Here is a 23,382-nt window from a genome sequence, read left to right as displayed (position 1 = left end):
CAATCCGAGCTGCTCAGTTCGTTGACTTTATAAATAAAGCAAGAACGCAGCTGATGTTTTAACATTTGTAACAGCTGTAGGGATGCAGCTCATCATGCAGATGAGCACCACAAGCAGACTGAATTATGAGGCATCATTGGTACACTGTCACCACTCTGTCTGCAGCTGATGTAAAGCAGCTGCAGTGTGGTGCCGCTGGATTCTGAGGAGACGAGGAGGAAAAAGTCTCCTCACCAGAGGGATGGAGATGTAGCCGGCCACCACCCTGTAACCCATGGTAACGCCATCAGCTGCAGTGGGAGGAGCAGAGTTGCTCACTGTGTCCGGATTGGCCAGGAACAGGTGTTCTGAGGTTCCATGTAGGGAGGGTGAGGCAGGGCTCAGTGTGTGTGTGTGTTCAGATCAGTGACATAATTGATAATCAACATTATTATCAGAGCTTTGTCTGTTCTTGGGAATGAAAACACTCTCTTTTGCACTTTGCTCTTCCTTTATGTTATGAATTATTAGATGCAGACTTTCCATATCTTGACCACCTAATATCTTTAATTTACACATTCATTTTTGAAATGTCAATAACAAAACCTTCACTTGTGTCTGGGGCGTTTTTGTAAAAGAGGATTGTTCAAATGTGATTAGTACCTCTAAATCTTGAAGGAAACATTCATTTTGGGAAGGATTTCCATTTTTTCCTGTTGAGTGTTGGATGTGGAGATGGACTGACGACTGACTCATGTCATCCATACAGCAGCCACTTAGCTTAGCATAAAGCCTAAAAGCAAGGAGGACGTGTCGGCCTGCGGGTCAGTACCTCCAGCAGGCTTCTGCTTTCATGTTCTTGTCTTTTTGTCGGTCAGATTGGGTCTCTTGTTTTACGTTGATCTTGCAATGTAATTTGAAGTTTAACTGCTTGTGCCGACGGTCTGCTTATCAAGTTCTGCGTGTTACTGTCCTTTTAATGGACAATTTAAGATATAATCAAGGGACATACTGTTGAAAACAACTTATTGGCTAACAACTGTCAAATTCACAGTTATGTTGATTCATGTTGATTCTGCCTCAATGTGATGGGAAGCTAAGTTGTTTATTTAATCTGTACAGAAATCAAATTATAAAAACTATGTGTGATGTGCCAGACTGTTTCTATGCCGAGCGCGGTGACATCACTGCTGCGTCTCGGCCACGAAACAGCTACCTTTTCAAACAATCTTCCATCTCAATGGTGAAAGTGTGGAGGGGCTGAACAGCAACTCAGCTTTTATATCCGACAGCTGGTTTAGGATTTGCAAACAAATCCCAGTGAAGACACTGAGTAATAAGCGAGAGGTGAAGGCGCAGCGGGGCCGACATTACCTGAACACATGTTGTTCGTATGGCAGCACTAATGTCCCTTCTGGAGGTGCAGACTGCAGAATGAAAACTAAATATCTTACAAGTGTGTCATGCTTAAGTCATATCCTGTAATCACGTTTCAAATAGGCTTTTTGATACATACACCTGTCTTGTGTTGTCAAAGACAAGGCAACAAGAAAAGAAGCAATATATTGGTGATCTCTGAATACTTTGAGGCGTGTTGGAACAAAGTCCACGGTTAGCGCTGGGAAACACCTTAAAGGACCCTACGGAGCGTCTTCCACGGGCACAGACAGAGACATTTAGCGGCTCAGCTTCAAATAGTTAAACGTCAGCTCCGACCTGACCTCCTCCCGAAGGTCTTCCTGCTCTGGTTTCAGGCAGCTGAAACATCCAGGTCAAGGTTAAAGGTCGAATGGGTGGAGGGTTACAAGAAGAACAACTTGACACTTGAGCTTAGGTTGTTATGTTTGACAGAAAGATGTTTCAGTAGGCAACGAGTCAACCTCAATGTAGCCGTTTCAGCTCTAGTTTAGTGACTCTGGGTGCTTCTCGTATCTTATATGGTAAATTGAAGCACAGTAAAATTAGATCCTTTATTTCCCTTGTAGTTTTACACACAATGATTTAGCAGCATAGTTAAATTCTCCAGTTAGTTTCTAATCATTTTAAGATTTTCAGTAATACTTCTTTAAAGGTTGAAGTATCAAACAAGCAAACCCTGATTTCTTCAGAAGGGTCATAAATAAAACAAAGAAACAAATAAAAGGCCAAGTCAGGGAAAAGCTTCCTTCAGGTCATATTTAATGGCAAAATATTGATTACATTTTTCAATGTGGGGGGAAAAAAGAAAATCACAGCAAACGCATAATTACAATAACGAATGTTCACCATCACAATCTGAGGAAAGTCTCCTTTCACATCTTCCTTCTCCTATTCACAGTAGGCTCTGCCATCAACAGTGAGATTTCTGTTTCCACACTTTCAAACTCGACTCCTTCTCTGCGAGTACACAATCAGGGAGGGAAAAAAAAGACACTTCAATCCGGAAAGAAGGATCCACAACACTACCGTCAAACGGGACTGTGTGTGTGCTGCAGAGCTGTGGTTGAAATGGAGATCATCATATGCTAGTAAATGAGCTATAAGAAGGAAATGGAGTCTGCGCACCAGATGAAGGCCTCCCTGAACATGTACTCGATTACCAGCAGTGAAGTTTCAAACATCACCTTTGGTCATCAACTAAATGTTCTGGTGAGTTTTGTGATTGTTTTTCAGATACTTCACCCAAAGATGACACTCCACCGTTCGGTCAGAGCTCATGCAAGCTATTCCTTTTTGTCAACTCTTTTCTTGCCCCGTGAAATGTAAAACTGAATTGTAGTAATCACTCCGCAATCTTTTGAAAAGGTCCACCTTTAAAACTGAAAATCATTTAGCGCATCAATCAAGACTTGTGCATCTGTTATGTAGTGGAAGAAAGAGAGTTAATTTACTTACAAGTAACTAAAACATAAGTTTTTATATTGTGGGGTTTGTTTAAGGAGATCTGGACTGTGGAAGGTCCACTTGGAGCCGAACTGGCCACAGTCCTGCAGTGAAGCAGAAGACCTCCCACGAGTGTGCGTGGCGCTCGCTCGGGTCCAAACAAACCCCCCCTCGGTGGATTGGAAGCTGCTAAACATCTGTAGTGTGTCACCACGACAAATTTCAAAGTGAGGGCCGCTTTTCGCCTGTCAAAGACCTGCAGTCAGTCTCCGTCAGTTCTGCAGACATGTTGTGAGAAAGCAGGGCCGAAGATAACGCTGTTATAAATGTGTTCTCCTGACCGAACCATTTGGAAAGCAAAAGGCAACTGATTCCAGTTTAATATTTCACTCATTTTACAGGAAATACTTTTAAAATAATACGACTCAATCCTCAGATTAAAAGGACGAAAGTTCAGATATCATATTTTACAACTTCTAGTTAACTAAATGCTTCTTGATGTCTTTGGATATGACGCAACGACCACGGCATCACGTCATAGCAGCCAACCGTGAAATACTGTCCGCCCGCCTGCGCGACACACATCTGGTGCCTTATTTGCAGGTATTATTGCTTGGCAAAATATTCATTCAGATGCAGATTAGAGTCTGTTCTAATTCCGAAAGAGTGAAAGGAATCCGTCCCGCCTGGCGTGACAGTCAGACATGTCCCCAGAGCCCGACCTTCAGCATGGCCACTATCTTAACTTCATTACACCTGCTCAATAAACCACCACTTCTGTAAAATGAATTAAAAACCTAAAAGAATATCGGCTACTTTCCAAACTGGAATTTGGTGGATCCCTTTTGGAGATCGAGTGCTGGGCGACTGGCGCAGGTGGCAGAACCGTCTACACATCCACCCCTGTAGTCACATGATCAATTAGCTGAGTAGTAGAGGAGTTAGATTTGACACTGCGACGCTCCCTGGAAACCCACCCGTCATAAACATGGACCCCCCCCCCCCACTGGGGAAAGGGAAACGTGACCTTTTTCGTTCTTCTTTAAAAAGCACACACAAATGAGTGAAGGGTGTAAGGCGGATTATCTACAGACAGTTAGGGGGGGCGGGGGTGTAGGAGAGAGAGGGGGAAAGGCAGATGCATATCTCAGGGGCGAAGGAGGGGGACAGCCGGGGGGGGCAGGCGGGACAGAGGGAGAAGAGACGGCCGCTCTTCTCGCACACAGCAGAACTTCCTCCTCCGATGGCGACTGACTCGCGGTGCCTCCTCAGGCACTTTGCTCCGGCCGGCGGCTCAGAAGGAGCTGGCGGCGGGGGCGCTCAGCCTCTTGCCGATGTACACCCTGCCGAGAGGACGGGGAGCAGGTTACAGATCACCGCGTGCGCGCTGATAGGTGGTTTTCGCGATTGTCGGGTTGCAAACGGGCTACAGCAGGATCTGGTGAGACTGAGGTGAGACGGACCGGGTAAAAACTCGACCTCATCCAAAAAACATCTTAATTTGCGGTAGAAAATAGATAATTAATCTCAACACATTTGACTTTTCCCTTATTTGTATTATAAGTAAGACTGACATTGGAATACTTTTATCAGCTGATGAAAGACAGAAACTGAAACATTATATTAGTGTCTTTTAACTATAGTATCTTTCCAGAGAAACTGAAACATCAACAAACAGGTATTGTTGTTTTCCTAATAACGAAGAATGCACTGATGAGCGAGAGCGCCACAGAGTTATTATGTAACCGTAGGAACTACCCCATTGGCCCACAGAGACTATGTCAATGACATTCCCTGCGTGCCGCGTACAAAGACCCGCCTCCTGCCTGAGGCTTCATGCGGTGACATTATCTGTTGGAACCGTGGTTACCATAACGAGCGCCATCCCCAGCAGAAAGGGCTCATGGGAGTAGCGGCTCCCGGCAAGACAGCAGGTGTGCACCCTCTTTGTCCAGATAGGGAGGGATAGAGGGAGGGAGGAGGGAAGCAGGGAGGGGGGGGGGCACAGCTGACTTGTGTCTGCTGCTGCAGCTCCCCTTAGTGGCATTCACGTGCAACTACGCACTTCAAATTAAACGCACTGTTTGGTAACGTTGTTTTGAAATATAGGAATTTGGAGGACTTCTTACAGGGAAAAGTCAAGTTATTCAATTAACACCATTGATGTGCATTGTTCACTATCAATGGGTATCAGTTCTATGCATTTGATGAAGCCGCTGTGAGATGGCGTTTCTTACCCCAGCCCCACAGCGAGGATGTGCGACAGCAGCAACGAGGGGATGAAGACTTTGAGGAAGTCGGCAGAGAAGATTCCTCCTTTCTTCATGGCGCCGGTCTTCCTCATGCTGAGTGTTACGGAGCGGCGAGGGTGACGGAAATGAAACTCCCTGCAAAAAGTTCAGCGGCTTTAGACGCAACGCGGTAAGTTTCTGCTGCATCATTGAATGAACCACGTTTTTATATGACAGAGGCCTAAACGTTGTACATCACTTAACCGTCTACTCTTCTGGCTGCATGCATTACGTTTGTGCTTTAGTAAAACTCCACGGCAATGTTGACTGGCCACTTCCCCCGGACCAACGAGCAGCTTGGTGTGTTCTGTTGCCGTGGAAACATCACGTCGCTGTTTGCCGAGTTTGAGACTCACTTGGGGGGAATGTTTTCCGGTCGACTGGACCAGTCAGCCACCCAGTCTGCGTCCTTCATCAGGATGTCCATGTCCCTCTCCTTGTCCAAGCCGTCCTCTTCTGACTGAAGACACACACACACACACATTTAACAAAATTCTTTCTTTAAAAAGACACATTTTGTATATTTCTGTGTGTGTGTGTGTGTGTGATGCACATAGAGATCAAGGACAGGAAGAGCGAGTGAAAAGGCATCTCCATGGAAACTAAAGGCAGACACCAGTTGTCGTTCTCATGCACACAAACAAACGCACCACTTTAGGGACAGTGGTTGGGGTTGCCATGACAACAGTGCTAGAGAACCAGAGGAGACACACAAGCTCTTACTAGGCTGTCTCTTCGGCCGCTCAGGTCCACGTCGAAGATGATCTGTCCGTCATCCTGGGGGCTGTGTGGCCGAGGGGGGCTGTGGAAACAAAGTACAGCTAGTTAGGGACAATAAAAAAAGTTTCCTGTAAGTATGTATTTCCTGTATTGTTGTCTGAACATAATCTCTTAATCCACAAAGTTTATTGAGCCTAAAATATTGATTCATATTTTGGATGTAGTGTGACTACATTCAATTTTGTTTGAAATGGGACAAATCTGTGCGGATCCATGGAAACATGAGCAGTAAGCCTGCTTTGTTACACACTAACCTGTACGCATATAACAAGACTGGGATTCATTTTTATTTTTTCAGTTTGCCTTCACTGGTAAGAGTCATTGCAGCTCAAATTTAGAGCACCACGACGCGGACAGTACAAGTGTTTACCGCTGCTCCGGTACTCTGTGTGTGTGTGTGTGTGTGTGTGTGTGTGTGTGTGTGTGTGCGTGTGTGTGTCTTTTGGCAGGACAAGTAAAGAAAACACGTCGCTAATTAAAACCGTGTAACGCAACGCTTTGCTTGTTCTTAAAGTGCGACGTTAGGACTCCTTCTTATTTTCAAGGCGGCTTGTTGAAAAACATCCTCAAGTGACCTGCTGTCAGCTGACCCCCCTGGCTCCCCCCCGGCTGTCCCGCTCCGCTTTATCTCGGCCCTCGGGGGGGAACGTGAAAGCGCAGTGATAGGACGAGGAGTTCAGGGGTCAGGATAGTTGTTGTTTTTCTCACGTCCTCAGTGAAATGGGAGGTCTTTTTTGATTCTTATTTGCAGAAGCCGACTCGACTCCCGAGCAGCTGTCAGAGTGAACGCGCTGACTCGACACTTTGAGGGCCGCTACCAAAGAGAGCCCCCCCCCCCCCTCCTGATCAACGGGCGGAATAACATCTGGAACACTTAAAGCAAAGTTAATGGTTTTATAGGAGCTATGCGACCAAAATATTAAGCACCGCTCGTGGAAAAAAAATCTATTAAGTTTGGTTTCCCCCTGTGAGCTGGTGTGGGGGGGTCAGCAGATGATCTGACCTCTGGGCTGCAAGAAGCCAATGTGGAAAAAGGGAAGAACATAGTGGGAAGCAGCAGTTACACAGCAGCTTAGAAAGAACAGGAAAATGATCATTCATTTTGTGAAAAAAGAGCTTAATATCAAATCAATCCTCATCTCCAAATTGATTTTCTTTTGATTATGAAATGAAATGTAGCTCCTAAAGCAGAAAGCTCTACGCTATGTGTCAACAGGAAGAAGAGCACGCCGACTAAATCCTCCACAACCACAAACACAGACTGGCATGAACACAAGAACTCGGGACTTTCACTGAACTTTTACCTAGAGGGCGAAATTCCTGAAGAAGAGAAGTAAGAACAGAAGTATAAGCACCTTTATTTTGTTAGTTTCAGAGTATATATTTCGATTTTATGGTTTATTTCACTTAAATACACTTTCCAAACAGTTTTTTTTCACTTCTTTCCATTGTAAAAATGACATTTAAATTGCTCACTAAGTCTACCTGTCGCAGGAGGAGTTGCTGCGGCTGGACTCGTGCTGCGCGTCCAGCAAAATCTTCTCCATGTCCCCATTGTGTATCGAGGACGAGGACGGGACGTGCTCCAGCCCCCCCACCATGGCCTCCTCTTCCTCCACCTGAGGGAGGGGCAGCAGGCCCGGGGCCGCGGAGGGCGACTGGGCCGATCCGGCTGTGCCTCTATTCATCTCCAACTCCACCCAGGACCCTGAGCGGTGAAAGGGGGAGATGGTGATGGTTTTTAAAAAAAAGAGTAGACTAGAAATATTTTTCCACACTGTTTTTAGCATTGCTTTACAAAAGGCTTGTTTACTTTAAACAAGTGTGAGGCCCGGCCGATAAGACGCGACCAGTGTGCGTCATGTCAATAAAAAAAACAAAAAGCCAATATCCAGCTCAGTAGAAGATCCGATATGTCCCAAGTAGAAGCGGCTTTGCTTGCTTTGGCCCCGAAAACCATTGACATACAAATGGAATGCGTCATTTAACTGATCTATTTTTCCATCTTGGTGCGTCTAAGCAGCCTTTTTGGTCACATGTCCAGAACCATGAGAACAAGCCCCTCTCATGCACTGCTCACCTAATCCTATGTTTGGTATCGTCACTGATATTTGTCTTTCCCAAGACGCCACTTTGATTATATACGCAGCAGTAAGCCGGGGCCCCTAGAAGCTTTTTACACAGGAGACATTTTGACTTGTCTCAGCTGCAAAAGGTGAAACTAATCGAATGAAATATGGCTGCAGGTAAGTGTCCCAGTGAGCAAACATGAACAACTGGGCTCTAAACCAACACACATGAAGGAAATATATCCATTATTAATTGCAATATGTCCTGCATTTGTTTTACAATGTATATTGTGGAGAAAAAGACGGGAGATCTATTTATTACAAAGAACAAAAAACCTTCACTACAGTGTATCATTGTAATTCCATATATCTGAAAACTGTCAGCGTGGGGAGCGAAGGTTAAAGTCTCGAAGGGGCTTACGAGGTGTAAACAAGGTTAACAAAAGGAAAGATGTGTAAATACATTTCTGGTCCGAGGAAAAGGACGACAGCCCGAGTGTGGAAGTCCGTCGAGTCCACGAGTGAAGCTCTCTGTAATGCGGTGCGGTCAGAGCGCCGCATGAGCCGCGGTGATTTGTGGACCTTCACTGTGACACACGACGCCCGCTCCTGGGGGTCTTACGTGGCGTCGGGCACGGACCCGGCAGCTGAGGAGCCGCGGCTTGTCAGATATGCAAGTTGCAACCACCGAGGAGGGGCAGCAAGGGCAAGAATTTCACACATGGGAGTCGGATCCCTCATCAAAAATCCCTTTCTTCTACTGTCCACCCTCCCGTAAAACCGGCTCTGCACCCGCACTCATCCTGCAGCTTGCCCAGTGGACCTCGGGCCAGCTGCTGGCGACAGAGCCATTGTTTGTAAAACCAAACCGCCTCGGAACATTCTGGGTCATCAGCTGCTGGGTGGGTTTACATTACATGTCATTTAGCTGACGCTTTTATCCAAAGCAACTTACAATAATTGCATTTCAACCATAAGGATACAAACCCAGGAGAACAAGAAACTGGAAAGTGCAATTTCGTCAAACCTGCTTTACAGGTGGGACCTCTATGAACTACTGATTCCGAGGATCAGGATGTGGGAGATTCCGGGTATTAGACATACAGGACTCCAGAAATAACGCGGTCTCAGATAACAGAGCACATCGCAAGTCTCTTGCATCAGATCTGTGCAAGGTCTCATTGTCCCTCAAGTCTCAGCATGTACTGCCCAGCATGTCCTTGTGCCAATGAGTCAATGAAATCCACAATCATATAACTAGTTCATAACTTTGGTCTATTTCAGGCTCGGTCAGCAAGGGATTATGGGAAAGCAGGAAGGGAAATCGATGTAATACAGCACTTGTTGCTTTTCCCCTCGTGTAAGCTGACATGATGTTTAGTACAATCACAGTTGGGGGCCACGGTAGAATACTATTTCCATCCACTTGCTTTCGTCCCAACTAGTAATCACTGGCTATCCGACCCTATTATAAAAAAATATTCTATGAAAACCATCCAAATCCATCATAATCGGTGCCCTCTTTCCTCGTGCTCACAGGCCATAAGTAGCATGCCAGGCTACGGAGCCCCTCGGTGAGATAAACAGGCCTTTGTTTTCTCTACTGACTTATGCAGCCGACGTATTGCATGTGACATGCTCCATTTCATCAACTGCGGGTCCATGTGAAGCATTTAAACACACACGTGAAATGATGCACTGTGGAAAATGTGCATCAACCAGATGGCGATTCAACGGTAAGTTAGTTGATGGTATTTAGATATAATTTACGAATTAAAAAAATTAAAAACTAAAAGACTCAGCTGGGTACAAAAACCGTGCGATATCTTCTCCCGTTTCTGCTATTTCTTTCGATATTAAATGTGTACATGGACCACATTTATCTTCACTCTTTTTTGTTTCTTCCTTAGCTTGTTTACGGAGCTTAGACCCGCCTTTATCTCATCGCGTGAGTTGCTCATTGGCTTATTTCACTGTCAGTCAAGCTTGCCGGAACGCCATTGGCGCCACAACTGTCAATAAACACGGAACATAGCGTCCCCTTCCCCTCCTCCCTCCCTCCCGCCCTCCGGTCACTGTGGCTTCGCGGGTGAAAAACCCCCAACAAAACAGCCAGAATAAACTATATTTAATGACTAAAACACTACACAAACGTACAAAGCATATATAGCCGACCCGTAGCTGACCCACCGACAGCCTGTCCCGGTCTTCGGGGACATTTAGCTCACCGTTAAGCCCGGAGTCTCCGGCGCGGTCCGCAGGAGAAACGTTAGCCGCGTCAGCAGCGGCGGACATGGCAGCGGCTCGTGAGCAGGGCGGGTCGCATGAAACACGGCTCGAGTCAGTGCGGAACCACCGTATCTGCACTCATTCAGACGCGCGGTAGTCCACCTGACCCGAGCGGCCCACTCCCCGTTTGTTTTTGTTTTTTTTGGGGGGTGGGGGGTGTGTGGAGTTCTTCGGAGAGATGCTCGCGATGCTACCGCGCCCGGTCGGAGGTTAACTGGTCTGGAAGCAGCGGCCGCACCGAGAAGCCGCTCAGACCTCCCCCGAGCTGGGCGATGACGTCGCACTGTGCCGGCGGTAACAAAAGGAGAGGGGTTACGTAAAGGGGCACGAAAAAAAACCCACACGTACCACGTACCGGGCCCGTGCGTGCCAGCGGACACGCCACAGGGGAGGAGGCGCGCCCGAGCCGCCTCGCCCTGGTGCCACCAATCCGATCAGGGATCAGATCCCAGGCTGTGACAACACTAATCCAGCTGCTCGCTGCTCTTAGTCGAATGAAACACGGCAGGAACACTAATTCAGAATCACCGCACTCGAGCTTTAAAAACACTCATCGGTTCTCCAGCTGACACCGCTGTAATCTGTGAAATCTGCCACCCGCGTGCGATTATGATGTTAACACGGATGTAGGGTGTTAAAAGCGAGATAATTATAGATCACTATTAGTATGGAGGACGCATGGGGTAGAGCTACAGGACAAACAGCAGCAATCAGGCAATCACAAGGGTGCAAAAAGTAGTTCCTTTATTATCTTCACTGTCATAGTTTAAAACTGTAGTTATACACTACCAGAGGCATCAACATAGTTCTGACCTGTCCACATTTTTAAATACATGTGGAGACAACTGCTGCAAATCCTCGTGCGGCTTATTGCACCAGTAAACACAGTAGCAGTAATGTCTGTAGTGGTTTAAACAAACACTTTTAAGTGCCTCAAACGTTTTTCTTTTAAACCTACAACAAGTACTTAAGTTGGTGCAGCAAGAGTCCAGTGTCAAATCAAAGTTGCAAAGTTCTGCTTCGGAGCACCACGGGAAGACAACACTCAAGATCTCTCAAAAACACGTTAAAGGTCCAGTTTAATTTCACAAAATGGGACGGAACAAATCTGGTGGCCTTTGTCATATTTATATTAAAGAAAAAAAGAGTTCAATCATAGTAATTAGATTTAAATAGGCCATCTCTCATACCTGACTATTGTCGAATGCGAGCTAGAGGAGGAGGAGGAACCGATGAGCAAAGACGCCGAGACAGCCAATTGAAAAAATGTCTAATGTGAAGTCTGGACCTTTTTGACCAACCCGGGGGCTGAGGCACAGCAGCAGTGGACGGGACGACTGCTCAACGGGCCGGGCGTTGACTGTACATCTCAAACTACCGCCGGCAAACCGCTGAGGTGTTGCCGTCCCGTTTGTGAGAGTCAGGGAAACTGCGAGCAAGTGGTTGTTGTGACGGTTGAGTACGCATGGTTTAATGAATGAGGGGAGACATGTGAAGAGACCCAAAGAATACTGGGACAGTTACAACTGAGATGAATGAATAAAAAGGTGTTCAAAAAAAAAAAAAAAGTGGCATTTTTTTTCTTCTTAGAAAAATAAACATTACAATGGCACAGGACAATACGGTAACTTACTAATTAAGTGTTTTTCATCTTCTACCACAGGACCATGGGGGGGAAGTTATAAAAATAAAAGGTGTCTGTATTCAGAATTCTAAGGAAATCAAACCCGTTTACCCATGATGCCCCACAGGAAGAAAAGGGGCAGGTGGGCTAGCAAAAAAAAACACAAAGAAAAGGAAGCCATACCAAAAAAGGGGGACAGGGGAGGAATTGGCACAACATCACTGAAACAACAAGGCAGGTGATACTCTGCCACGAACAGGCTGATGTGGGGCAAGAGCGAGGCTTCCTCTGTCCACATCTAGAACAAAGTGGCAAAGTCTGGTCACCCAGTAGCGGCGGACAGGGAGGCTGGTTGTTGGCGTTACCGCGGGTCACCCTGGATGAGGCTGCGGGGGGGGGGGGGGGGGTGGCGGGAGGGTGCGGGGGGGTATTGTTGTGGGGGGCGGGGGGGTACAGATGACGTTACCCGCGCCAGATCTCACGCTAAGTTCACCGCGTCGTTAGTTCACTTTATCCTGGAATATGTAGAGGTTGTTGGTCGTCGCCACGGCGATGATGTTGTCCTGCGGATGCCAGGCGGTGTGCAGGATCTTCTTGTTGAAGTCCAAACTGTCCACGCTGATTTCATCCTTCTTGCGCTTGCCGCCGGCGCACACTTTGCGGGGTTTGAGGACCTGCATCGGCTTGCTGTTTTCTCTGGAAGCCTCCAAGGTCATGTCCCGCCGCTGGCCGCGGTCGAACATCCGGAAGAAGTTGTTGTACGAGCCGGTCATCACCACGCTGATGAGCAGGGGGGGGGAGGTATGTAAGGAATAAGGAACATGCAAATACACAACCCTACTACTTCAGCCTATGACACACCTTGTGAACCTGTCAATTAAAAAGAACTTTCCCTGAGACCTGAACAGCCGATCGGTAGCGAACTGCGTTGTAACATGCTAATCAATAGTTAGCTTACATTGTTTATTTTCCTTGGCAGCTATGAAAGCTTGCTGCCACGATATCTAGCAAGGCCGTTGATCAGCTTACTGAGCTTCCTTCCACTCAACACTTGCCAGTTCATTTCATATGTAAACGACAGTTTACATATGAAGTGTTAAACAAGTTTTTTGAGTCCCCCCCCCGGCATGTCCTCACCTGTCGTTGCCATTCCAGCAGCATTCAAACTTGTCAAAGATGCAGTCGTTCTCGTACAGCGAGCACAGTTTGCTCCTCAGGTATTCGTGGACCTGAAGGATCAGAGACACGTGTGAAGGCGCTACCAGGAGACAGAGCAGCTCGCCGTGCACGTCAGACCTCCATGTGCTTATTGCATGATGTTTCCATCACAATGGGACAAACTGCAGTTCATACAAAGGCCAGTGCACAGCTAAAAAAAAATGCATGGTGCCCCCAAGTGGTCACTATGTGGAGTTACAGGTAAAAAGACCAGCTCTCTTTTATATAGAATTTAGAAACATTCAACATTTAAAATACAAATGAAAAGGTAGAAATCATTTTTAAAAGGAAAAAGAAATCTTGATTTTGTATAATCGTGCCATGGTGTAATTTCTGTAAAAAGCTTTTGAGCAAATATCTGACTTTGAAAAAGGTTCATTCAGACACAAGGCAAAAGCCAAAAAGTCCAGAAATATTCCATTAAATATATTAAGTGAAATCTCTTAAATTACATATTGTTTAGGTTGAATTCACATCTCTAAGCGGCGCGGTGACGGCAGCACTAAAAGCAGTTTCTAATGCTGCCGTTACTTCAGCATCACCAACTAAAGACTAAAGCAGTGTTAACAAACCGACACCGACACGGTTACTGAGCTTCTGCTCGCCAGTCTCACCTGGTACGTCTCCACCGGCCTGTTCTCCATGTTCAGATCCCAAATCTTCACAGACAAGTAGTCTCTGGTCATCATGTAGCGTCCGTTGTGGCTGAACTTTACATCCGAGATGGAGGATATGATCTCCGAGAAGAAGGAACGATTGCTGGGATCTTCCGGCTCCTTGAACACTGGACAAGGGGAATGAGCGGGACACCGACATGAAGATGAGATTCAGTCTGAATGCCACATAGACCTGGTCCCCACGCTGCAGGAGAGCCGGCCCCTGGCTATTCTAAAACCACATTTGAAGGGTTAAAAACAAACAACTCTAAACTGGATCCGGAGGATGAATCACACGAGGGATTCAGCTGGGCAGCGTCCTACAGGACATCAACCTCAAAACACGCAAACACACGAACACAAAACCTGCTCCTCATGAAGCTACCAAGGGCTCATTCGAAAAAGGGAACAAACGTTACTTTCAGGTCATCGGACACAAAAGAACTATTTATTTTCAATTTCGGCCGATAAAGTTGCAATTATGCAAATCTAATATTCAAAATCTTGAAAACGACTGCTGCCTCTACCCAAGGCACCGTTTCTGTTATTAATGATTAATGAATTGTCCAAATGTTTGTGATGCTCTGTGATCAATACATAGTTAGTCAGTTTGATATGCATTTTTCCAAAAAAGTAGCTTATAGTTGATGAGTACACTACCTACATGGTAGTGGGCACGTGGGCCTGATGATGAGGGGCACATCCTGCTGGTTAGTTTCCAGTCTTTACATTAAAAGTAGTTAATGTGTTCGCTCTTTTAAATGCAGTGACATACTGATAATAGCGTTATAATAAATACAGTACCAGACCAAAGTACCGTATGAGGGAACAACCAGTGTCCCTGCTACTAGCGGCCCTTTCCACTGGAATGTGCATCCTGTCGGCCAGCTTGGGGGAACCAATGTCCTCCACATACATATTTACCTCCAAACATTAACTTTACTGGTTTTAAGCACTAAAGTCGTGACATGGTGGCTGCCAGCTGCAGGCACACTCCATTGTTTGTTAAATGGAGAAGATTGAGGCTAGTTTAATGCTGATCGGGGGGCTTGGCTCCATGAATCCAGTGCTTCGGCCACCCGTCGAGGGACGGAGGTCAACTAGGGGACCAAAGAAGGGCACTCACACTTGGAGTGCCTGTCGCACAGCGCCGACGCCCTCATGTCGCACAGACGGATGGTTCCTTTGCTGCTGCTGTAGACGAAGGTGTTGCACTGGAGAGGATGGAACTCCGCTGCTGTGATCACCTCCGTCAGCTCCTCCATGTTGGCCGGTTTGATGTCAACGATGTCTTAAAAGTGAGGGTTAGGGAACAAACCTGTTGCGTGGTTAACCCGGGGCCTCGCAGGGGGTCATGATGTGTGCAGGACTAAAAAAAAAAACACATCGACCAAAGGACCAAAGGATACTGAAGCTGCGGTCGGTGATCTCCAGGTTCCACAGGTTGATGCGCAGGTCGTCTGCAGACAGGTAGGTCTCATCGTCGCTGTTGACCGAGATGGAGTTGATATGGTACGTGTGAGCGTTGGCGAACACCCGCCGTGGACTGGCTTCCACCATGAGGTCCATGGGTATTAAGACCGGTACCTGCGAGCAGAACAACCAGCACGCGATCGGAAACGGGGTCAGAAACGCATCGTGCAGCTCTACCGGCTCCGTGTAGCACAAGTTTAGAGTCCGTTCCAAATCTCTCCGCAGACTTTCATTTGTGTGTCACGCAGGGCCCAATTAACTAGATGAAATAAGGATAACTGGGACCAACACACGCTGTCATTTTTACTCTAATAAACAGATAAATAGGATTGGGTACCGAAAACCGTTACCTACTCGACCAAAACTCCCCGCCCCAAAGATGTAAACCGAGGGAGTAGCGGTGTTCCTTCCGTGTCGTTTCTCATTAAGCCGGAAGAGATAGTTTGAGTCGTTTTGGCTTTATTTTACGCAGCACCGCCTTCACCGAATATACAAATAAATGATGTCACACAATAGATAAACGATGTGCTCTCGTGCCTCATGGAGCTCCGTGTTGCACCTGCTGCGATCATGACGTCAACACATTGAGACAAACACGGCAACGTGCGCAATGAGCATGAATCTAAAATGAAATTCCTATGAACTAATATATACACTTCCAGCTCTTTCAGAGGGGAAACACCAAGTATACGGTAGTTAACAGTTAATATATTGTTCATAGCTTGAATTTGAAGTCTTGAAGTTTGAAGTATTTTGCATTTATTTATAATGATAGTATACTTTAAAATTTTATTAAATTATTGATTCTGGCCAGGTCACGTTTCTCGTTTTTAGACCTCGAGTGAGTCTGGTGTAAGACCAATCACTGAGCCAGCTTTTCTTATCATATTTTGATCCTATTTTTGAAATCCACGGTTATGCAGCTGCTACAGCAGAGGACGGCGTGGAAGAGGACATTAGAGAAGATCCCCTGGTTTCTGCTAATGTCAAAGGACCTCAAGAAGAAGAATCTGGACTGAGGCTTTTTAAATACGGCATGAGGGTTTAGTTCGCGGTCCAGGTAGACAAAGACATCTATATGGTTGGACATCATCTATCTGCTGACCAGTAAGTCACTGGGCAGACCTCCTCCTCCTCCTCCTTACTTTTGAAATCACCGACCAGCTCTTTGGTCTTTAGTTTTCCTAAAGAGTCACCCTTCCGTTTATAAGCCACGCGGTTTCCATCGGCGGGGTCATTGAGAACCTTTCAGCTGCTCTCAGGAATGTGGACCTGAGACAAAGCTTGGCCCACACTTTGCTTGTCCTGTTTGTTTTGTCACGCCTGTTCCTGTTGGGGCAGGAAAACGTGCGGCTCCTAATCCAAAATTTGGTGATCTGAGCAAACTGCCAGCGGTCTCACCCAAACTGCCAGCGGACTCTACAAAGAGCCGGTGCCATCAGCCGCAGTGACTCCAGCTGCTAAACCGGTTTGCTCGGCTCGCCTGCCGTGGTCATAGTGTGTGTTGATGCAATAAACGTGCTCTCTCCATGCACCGAGCGTCAAATGAACGGGTCGAGATTATGCTCAGTTGTAGTTTGGAAGCTGTGCTGCGGCGGTGCGTCTGACTGACCCGCAGTCCCGAGATGGCGTTGGGGTCTTTGTAGCGTCCGTCCTCCTCCTTGAGATTATAACCCTCCGGTCTCTTGTCCCGTTCGCTGATTTTCCACAACTTGATTGTCTTATCTGTCGAGGACAAGAATAATGGTCAATAACAGATTTCTGAGGACATCCCCAGTGATGATTAACACTTGTTGGTATATTAGTGCCTTTTGCCTTTGTTTTAGGAAGAAAAAAGCACTGATTCATGGTCCGCAAGTAGCTGGTCTGTAGATGTATTTTATAAAGACACAAAATAATATGATGGAAGTGAGGACAGCCTGGATACCGTGTTGGAGGCGGACTGAAGGAATCATCACTCATCGACATTCAAACCACCAGGAAGCTTCCTGGGAATTCTGCGGTCTCACAGAGAAACCTTGTTTTCTGACTTTCTAATTCCAGATCTGACTCACATTCCACTGAAGGGGGCTTTTTAAATGTTTATCATAGTTTTAATGGCACCTATATGAATATGATGTCCCGACAGATTGCCGTAGGGCCCGAGTGCTCAACCAGGAAGGACCAACGTACCGTTAGTTGACAACAGGAACTGAGCAGCGTTCTTTTGAGGAAGCCAACGGATCTTGTTGATCTTCTCTTCTATTTCCAAACTCTTCAAGTAGTCAAACTCTGGCTCATGGCTCTGGAAAGTGCTGTAAACATTGTATTCGCTCCGGAACTGAGGTTGATTCTTATTCTGCCAGAGAGACGGGCAAAATATCAGACAAAAGGACGCAAGGAGCCGACGTTAGACAAGGAAGAGAAACAGAGTAATGACCGTTTGGGTTCTAGATTCAGGCATACACTCATTAAAAGGGTGGACATGGTGACAAAGATCTCTATAAAACAAAGAGGAGTCCAGATGGGGTTTTGCTTACAGAATAGTTTCTACAAAAATAATTTTCCTTAAAAGTTTTGAGCTGTTAGACAGGCAATAAAACAGAAGACAAACTTGCAGCTGTACCTCTATTTCCTGCTGGAAAATGACGACACGGCCCCCCTTGTCTCCCGTCGCTAGCAGCTCCCCTGTGTGGTTAAACTCCACCGTGGAAATGATGTCCGCTGTATTAAAAACACAAAGCAAACATCTAGTTTTAGCTGATTGGTGTGGGAGAGGGGTGCAGGGAGGGGGGAGGAGGGGGGGGGTACAAGACGAAACAATGAGGAGCCAATCAGATAATTCCAACTAACCCAGGGTTTATCTGTGCTGCGATCAGAGTAGACTAGATGAACGGGCGAGTGGGCCAGAGATGCCAGAGCATGTAGAGCAGACGGAACATGATCAGTAACCTACTTTCCCCCCCCAGCAGTAGTATGTTGCGTTATATGTGGATACTTGCTCACACACGCTTACACGCTGGCTTAACCCTTTGTTACCTGCTGGAGCAGAAGGACGATGCTGCAGAAGGTTGGAGGAGATCTTGTAGCCCGAGGCCAAAAGTACAGGGTGATGTGCAGTATTTGAACTGCTGAACTGCTGCTATTGCTACTTAAAGCTGCTCTGGAACTGCAGAAGCAACTGACTTATTATTACTACTACTATTATTATTATATAGACTATATTAATAATAATCAGCATATTTGAAAGAGGAATATCCATCAAAAGTGTAAAAACAAAATACGAACCGTGTTACATATTAATGGGAAAAAGGTCCCGATTTGTATGTGGCCGCTGCATGAATCCACAACAGTGAAATGTAGGCCAGGGATAAAGTACCATTCCTCTATCAGAGGTTCTTATTGGTACCAGCACTCGTAGCGATAGCACCAATTGTGTCCGTTCCTTTTCAATACGCTAGTGTCATATGTGTACAGACTGTAAAGCCCTCTGAGGCAAATTTGTAATTTGCGATTTTGGGCTGTACTAAATAGATTGAATTGAGTTGAATGGTTGAAACAAGACAGACTGCTGCAGAGCTTTAGGAGCTGAACAGCATTACTGCCTTGAACGTGTTGTCACCGTTTACAACATTTGTGTGTTTCGCTACAACAGACTACACTCAACAATAACCGACTATTACCTGGCCATTTGCACTGCTGGCTAAATTAGACAATAAAATACAATGTGTATTCTTACATATATTTTCCCTCAAAAAGGTGCATACGCGTTTCTATCACTTTATCAACCCCATTTGAATCAGAGAGCAAAATAAATGATATCCACTTGGCAACATCAGGACACACATGCACACATCACTGGCCGGAGGTAAAACACATGGAAGCACTGAGTTTCATAATAATGCTACCGTTTGCCTTGAGTTAAGAGAGAAGCGGCGCATTGCTGCTGCAGCGTCAACTCTCCAGAAATCCTGTCTACTAGGAGCATGAACTGCTGTGTCTGATAAGCCCCCCCCCCCCACCCCCACCCATGGATACATTACTCAGAAGCTGTGAACCGCTGTCCATCAGCAGCCATCTGGCCTGCTGAGGGCTGCGCTGCAGTACTCCCCTCCTGTCTGGAAGCCTGCACCGCACCGAGAGCAACTGAAACCAGAGTCCATCCTGCGGGCAAAGCCAAAGTGGCCCCCGTCACTGGACGCCCTGCATCCACCCAGCTCACTCGGGCTGCTCTTACTTTCACCGTTCGTTTCTGAAATGCCGACGTATACCCTGCAAAACGAAAACAGCCCATCTTTTGCAATTTGTCTCCAGATGTATTTGGACACAAAGACTTAGCGGTCAGTCACTAAGCGCAGCGGTAAACAAGAAGGCACTTCCTGCCCAGATAAGGACCTGCTGGTGGTAAAGTTGTTAATGTGAAGCAGGAAGAGGCGATCGGTTCGCATCAAGACGAAGCTTAACACACAGCGCCAATAAAAACAAGGAGTGCTGAGTGACTACTGGCAAAAAATGAACGTGGGCGGGGAGTTAAATACAGTGAGCGTTTTAAAAAAATGCCCCATTCCCCCCAGTTGTTTACCTGATGACTGAACAAGCCACTGACAGTAAGGGTTGGGTCACATTGCTGTCCTAACGCGTTGACTTGCGGGTAAATTGAGCTACAACTTGCCAGTTGGAATGGTAAAAATGATGTTTCTCACTGCGCCTTTCTGTGCTTTACAAATACGATGTTCTCTGAGGAGCTCATACCTTCTGCTACGTCATCATCGATTGCTCCTTTCACCTGAGAGAAGCACCACTGCATGTCACCTCCAGATCCTGCAGAGAGAAACAAAATACATTATTTCAAATACGGTCGAGTGTGACATCTAGAATGTTTTTGTTTCAGTGTGGGATTTGGGTTTTGAAATGCTGTTGTGCCAAGAGATTTCGAAATATGCACGGTCATACATGTGCACACATTCTATTACATTATAAAAGGTGTAACCTCAAAATGACAAGAAAAATTCTAGATTTCAATCTTTAAAACTAAACTCAAGATATAGATATTCCTGAAGTGTTCCAAACAGGATACCTGAAGGGCCAACTGTATTATGGCCACGTTAAGAGGCAACAGAAAACTTATATTATCAAGAAATATCTATTAAGATTGAATGCATCTACAACCTGAGAATTTCAATTTGAGCCCAAGTGCGGGTGTTTTGTTGCTTAGAGAGAAGGGTTGATTGCAAATCACATACTTCTCTTCAGATCATAGAAATAAAACGGTGGAGTTGAACCGGTTACACGTCAGACTCGTAAGACGAAAATACATCCATAAGAATAAAAACACGCTGCTTGTTTGATGACCTCCATCGTTCACCTCAACAGGTTTTCCCTCCCCACAGCGGATTGCACAACGTAAGATAAAATAAAGATAAATGCATATTTTCATAATGATAATTTGTTATTACACAATGTAAACTGGTCCGATTGGTCGATAACACGTAGTGGATCCGCTCTGCAGGATAACCAAGGACACTTATGAGTCACCGTCACACAGTATTCAGATGTGAATCATGATTGAAAGCAAAACAGGCAGGACAGGGTTGGTGGTCAATACAAAATGTAGCACTCATTAGATGCCTTTCATTTCTTTGAAGCAGCAAATGCAGACGCTCAAATCTTCTCAGACTTCCACAAACGGAAGAACAAAGCCATCTCCACGCCCAAATGAACCCAACTTAAGCACTAGATGTGTCAGGAGGCGCCACTCATTTGGCAAATGAATGAAGAGCGAACAATCTGCAGAAACCGAGAAATATCAACTATCTGAATCGTATGTGGGGAGGGGAGAACCACCCATAACATGCTTAGTTATGTGTAGTTAGTCTCTTCAGTCCCGATGGTCAGAGACCGTGTAGAGAGACATTGCATGGATCATCAGTGTGCGGGAGGCCCGGAGAACTCGCCTGCATGTGGGCAATGTCAAAGTTTGAGCTAGCGTAAGCTAGCCCGGCTTGTCAACCCGCTCATGTCTCAGAAAGGTGTGTACTGGAGCCAAAGCCGCCCAGCTAGTTAATTCACCATCACCAGCACATCCGATTTCCACGCAGTGGTTTTTAAAACCCACCGCACACTTCAAACAAGCAGCCGCTGCGGCAGAAAGCAAAGTTAGCGATCGGGGTTTAGCGGCTCGCAGCGTTTGGCTTTAAAAAAAAGGGGTTTGCACCGGCAGCTAGCGAGACTGGTCCCGGGCCGTTGGTCCCGATAAACAGCCGTCGTTAGCTAGCAGCAGCTGGCTAGCAGCAGCTGGCTAGCTTGCCGTAGCCGGCACACACAGGCCAGATAGACGGGCGATGACACTCGAGTTTCCGGGCGAGCTAACATTAGCACTAGCGGCTAAGTCGTGTTAGCTAGCATCCGCTAGCTCAACCGACACCGGGCTGAGCTAGCTGGTGAAACGCTGCGGCCGCCCGGGGCAGGAAGCTTGCTGGGACGGCATCGCGCTGTATAAAACACCGGGTTCTTCGTGCTATTTATCCGTGTACTGGTGGAATAGATTTACCTGCCATGACGAGACAGACAGTGGCGCTTGTCTCAGTCAGTCACGATCCTGCTCCCACTCCCACGCACTGATTAGTGGGGTCACAACTTTTCCTTCCGCTTAATCTCCGCCGCTCGTCCCCGCAAACCCTGAATGTCGGGACGTATTTTGTCGCTCGTCTCCTTCCCGCTCCTCTCGCTGTTGTTTCACTCTGTGTGTCAGTCACTATCCCCCCCAGCTCCTTCTCTCCCTCCTTCTCGCTCTCTCTCCCTCCCTCCTTCTCTCTCGCTCTCTCTCTCTCTCTCTCTCTCTCTCTCTCTCTCTCACGCGCTTACTGAAAATATATATTTATTTAACTTAACTTCAATTCGTAAACGTACGTACATAGCTCACACATGTGCACTCCAATGAATAAATATACATTTAATACATATACATTCTCTCACGTGCCGCTTCTTCCCCACACCTCTTTCCGCACGTGAACGTAAAGGGACTTTATCAGATACCGGCAGATGCTCAGGCACGCGCACGCACAGGCCCGCGCACGCGGATGAAGAAGCAGAGGAGATGGAGTAACAGACGGTCGTACTAAAGCAGAAGCCTAATGCTGCTGCTGGAGCCACAATTTTACGGAAGTAATTATACGGAAGAAAATAACTCAAGACAAAATACAATGTAGTTCATTAAGCCCTTGTTGAACATTTGGTCATAGTGAAAGGACCAATGTGCCACCTTTATGTATCCATTCACATGTGACTAACATTACAACTTTTCCAATTTAGGGCCGTTCTCCAAAGTTGTGGGCAAATGTTTTGTACGAAAGGTTTCTCAAATTGACATCCAAGCAGAGTGAATATAAGCCCACGCTCTCACTAATTGTACGTATTTATTAGTTGTACTCTTTGCTCTACCATAATACTGTAGTTTATACTGTGTTTATACGTCCTAATATTTCTTCATAACTGGAAATGTATTATTAACTCATTTAAAAGAAGAATCTTCTATGCTTTAAATAATCAACAGTACCTTGTTTCAGATTGTTCACTGAAATAATAAAAAAAAAACAGGAAAATAACACTCAACCAAGTTGGTCTCAGTTATTTTTCATCAGTGTCTACTTATAGTAAAGAAAAAACACATTGCATGGCTGTGGCTGCACACTTTGTTAGTAAACTTAAGATCTGATCATGAAATTATCTGACACATCCCTCATTGTGACTGTCAGTCAAGGGTATGCGCATTCTGAAAGTGTACTTGCATGACCATTACAATCCAAAATGGACTTCTGCTCTGTCCGTAATTCCCTGCTAGACAAGAGATCTCTCACGTCCACGTAGTCCTTTGGTGGCCTCGGGGGGGGATTAAAGAGCTTGTGAAATGTTCCAGCACCACAAAAATAGAGGCGTCCAGATGTGCTTCACCTCCTGTGTGGACAGTTCAGATCCTTCTGAGGAAGTTGTCCCACTGAAGAAAAGAGAAATCCCTGAGCCCTGAAACTTTACATTTCTACAATGTGGTCGGAGGTATGAGAGGTTAAAAGGGGGACGCTCTGCTTTTGCAGGAGTCTTGTTCCCCTATACTAAATTGTTTGAATAAGATGTCCTTATTATGTTAAACTGTTGCAATAAATGTT

At 46.1% G+C, this 23,382-nt stretch overlaps 2 protein-coding genes across 5 annotated transcripts; both read right to left on the bottom strand.

Annotated features, from left to right (window-relative positions):
• Nucleotides 1-2,140: 2,140 nt before the first annotated feature.
• Nucleotides 2,141-10,855, bottom strand: bnip3lb (BCL2 interacting protein 3 like b). 4 transcript variants are annotated; one of them, XM_078088239.1, is made up of 6 exons: nt 10,626-10,855; nt 7,398-7,620; nt 5,856-5,934; nt 5,489-5,592; nt 5,079-5,228; nt 2,141-4,184 (listed from the first exon to the last, which is right to left on the bottom strand). In XM_078088239.1, the coding sequence occupies exons 2-6, from the start codon at nt 7,598-7,600 to the stop codon at nt 4,136-4,138; spliced, it is 585 nt and encodes a 194-aa protein (XP_077944365.1). In that variant the 5' UTR covers nt 7,601-7,620; nt 10,626-10,855; the 3' UTR covers nt 2,141-4,135. The 4 variants fall into 4 exon arrangements, with proteins under 4 accessions (XP_077944365.1, XP_040053497.1, XP_040053498.2 ...); XM_040197563.2 differs by having other exon boundaries at nt 10,210-10,853; XM_040197564.2 differs by having other exon boundaries at nt 10,619-10,848.
• A 144-nt stretch (nt 10,856-10,999) lies between these two features.
• Nucleotides 11,000-22,082, bottom strand: LOC120831805 (serine/threonine-protein phosphatase 2A 55 kDa regulatory subunit B alpha isoform). The gene is made up of 10 exons (XM_040197560.2): nt 21,771-22,082; nt 19,973-20,041; nt 17,847-17,944; nt 17,414-17,579; nt 16,854-16,966; nt 15,178-15,355; nt 14,895-15,059; nt 13,727-13,896; nt 13,032-13,123; nt 11,000-12,674 (listed from the first exon to the last, which is right to left on the bottom strand). Exons 1-10 carry the CDS (start codon nt 21,775-21,777, stop codon nt 12,395-12,397), a joined length of 1,338 nt encoding a protein of 445 aa, XP_040053494.2. The 5' UTR covers nt 21,778-22,082; the 3' UTR covers nt 11,000-12,394.
• Nucleotides 22,083-23,382: the final 1,300 nt, after the last annotated feature.

The sequence above is a fragment of the Gasterosteus aculeatus genome, chromosome 14, assembly GCF_964276395.1.
Source record: "Gasterosteus aculeatus chromosome 14, fGasAcu3.hap1.1, whole genome shotgun sequence".
NCBI classification, from domain to species: Eukaryota; Metazoa; Chordata; class Actinopteri; order Perciformes; family Gasterosteidae; genus Gasterosteus; species Gasterosteus aculeatus.
The sequence above is the reverse complement of the archived record's forward strand: the minus strand, read 5'-3'. Positions and strand labels throughout refer to the sequence as shown.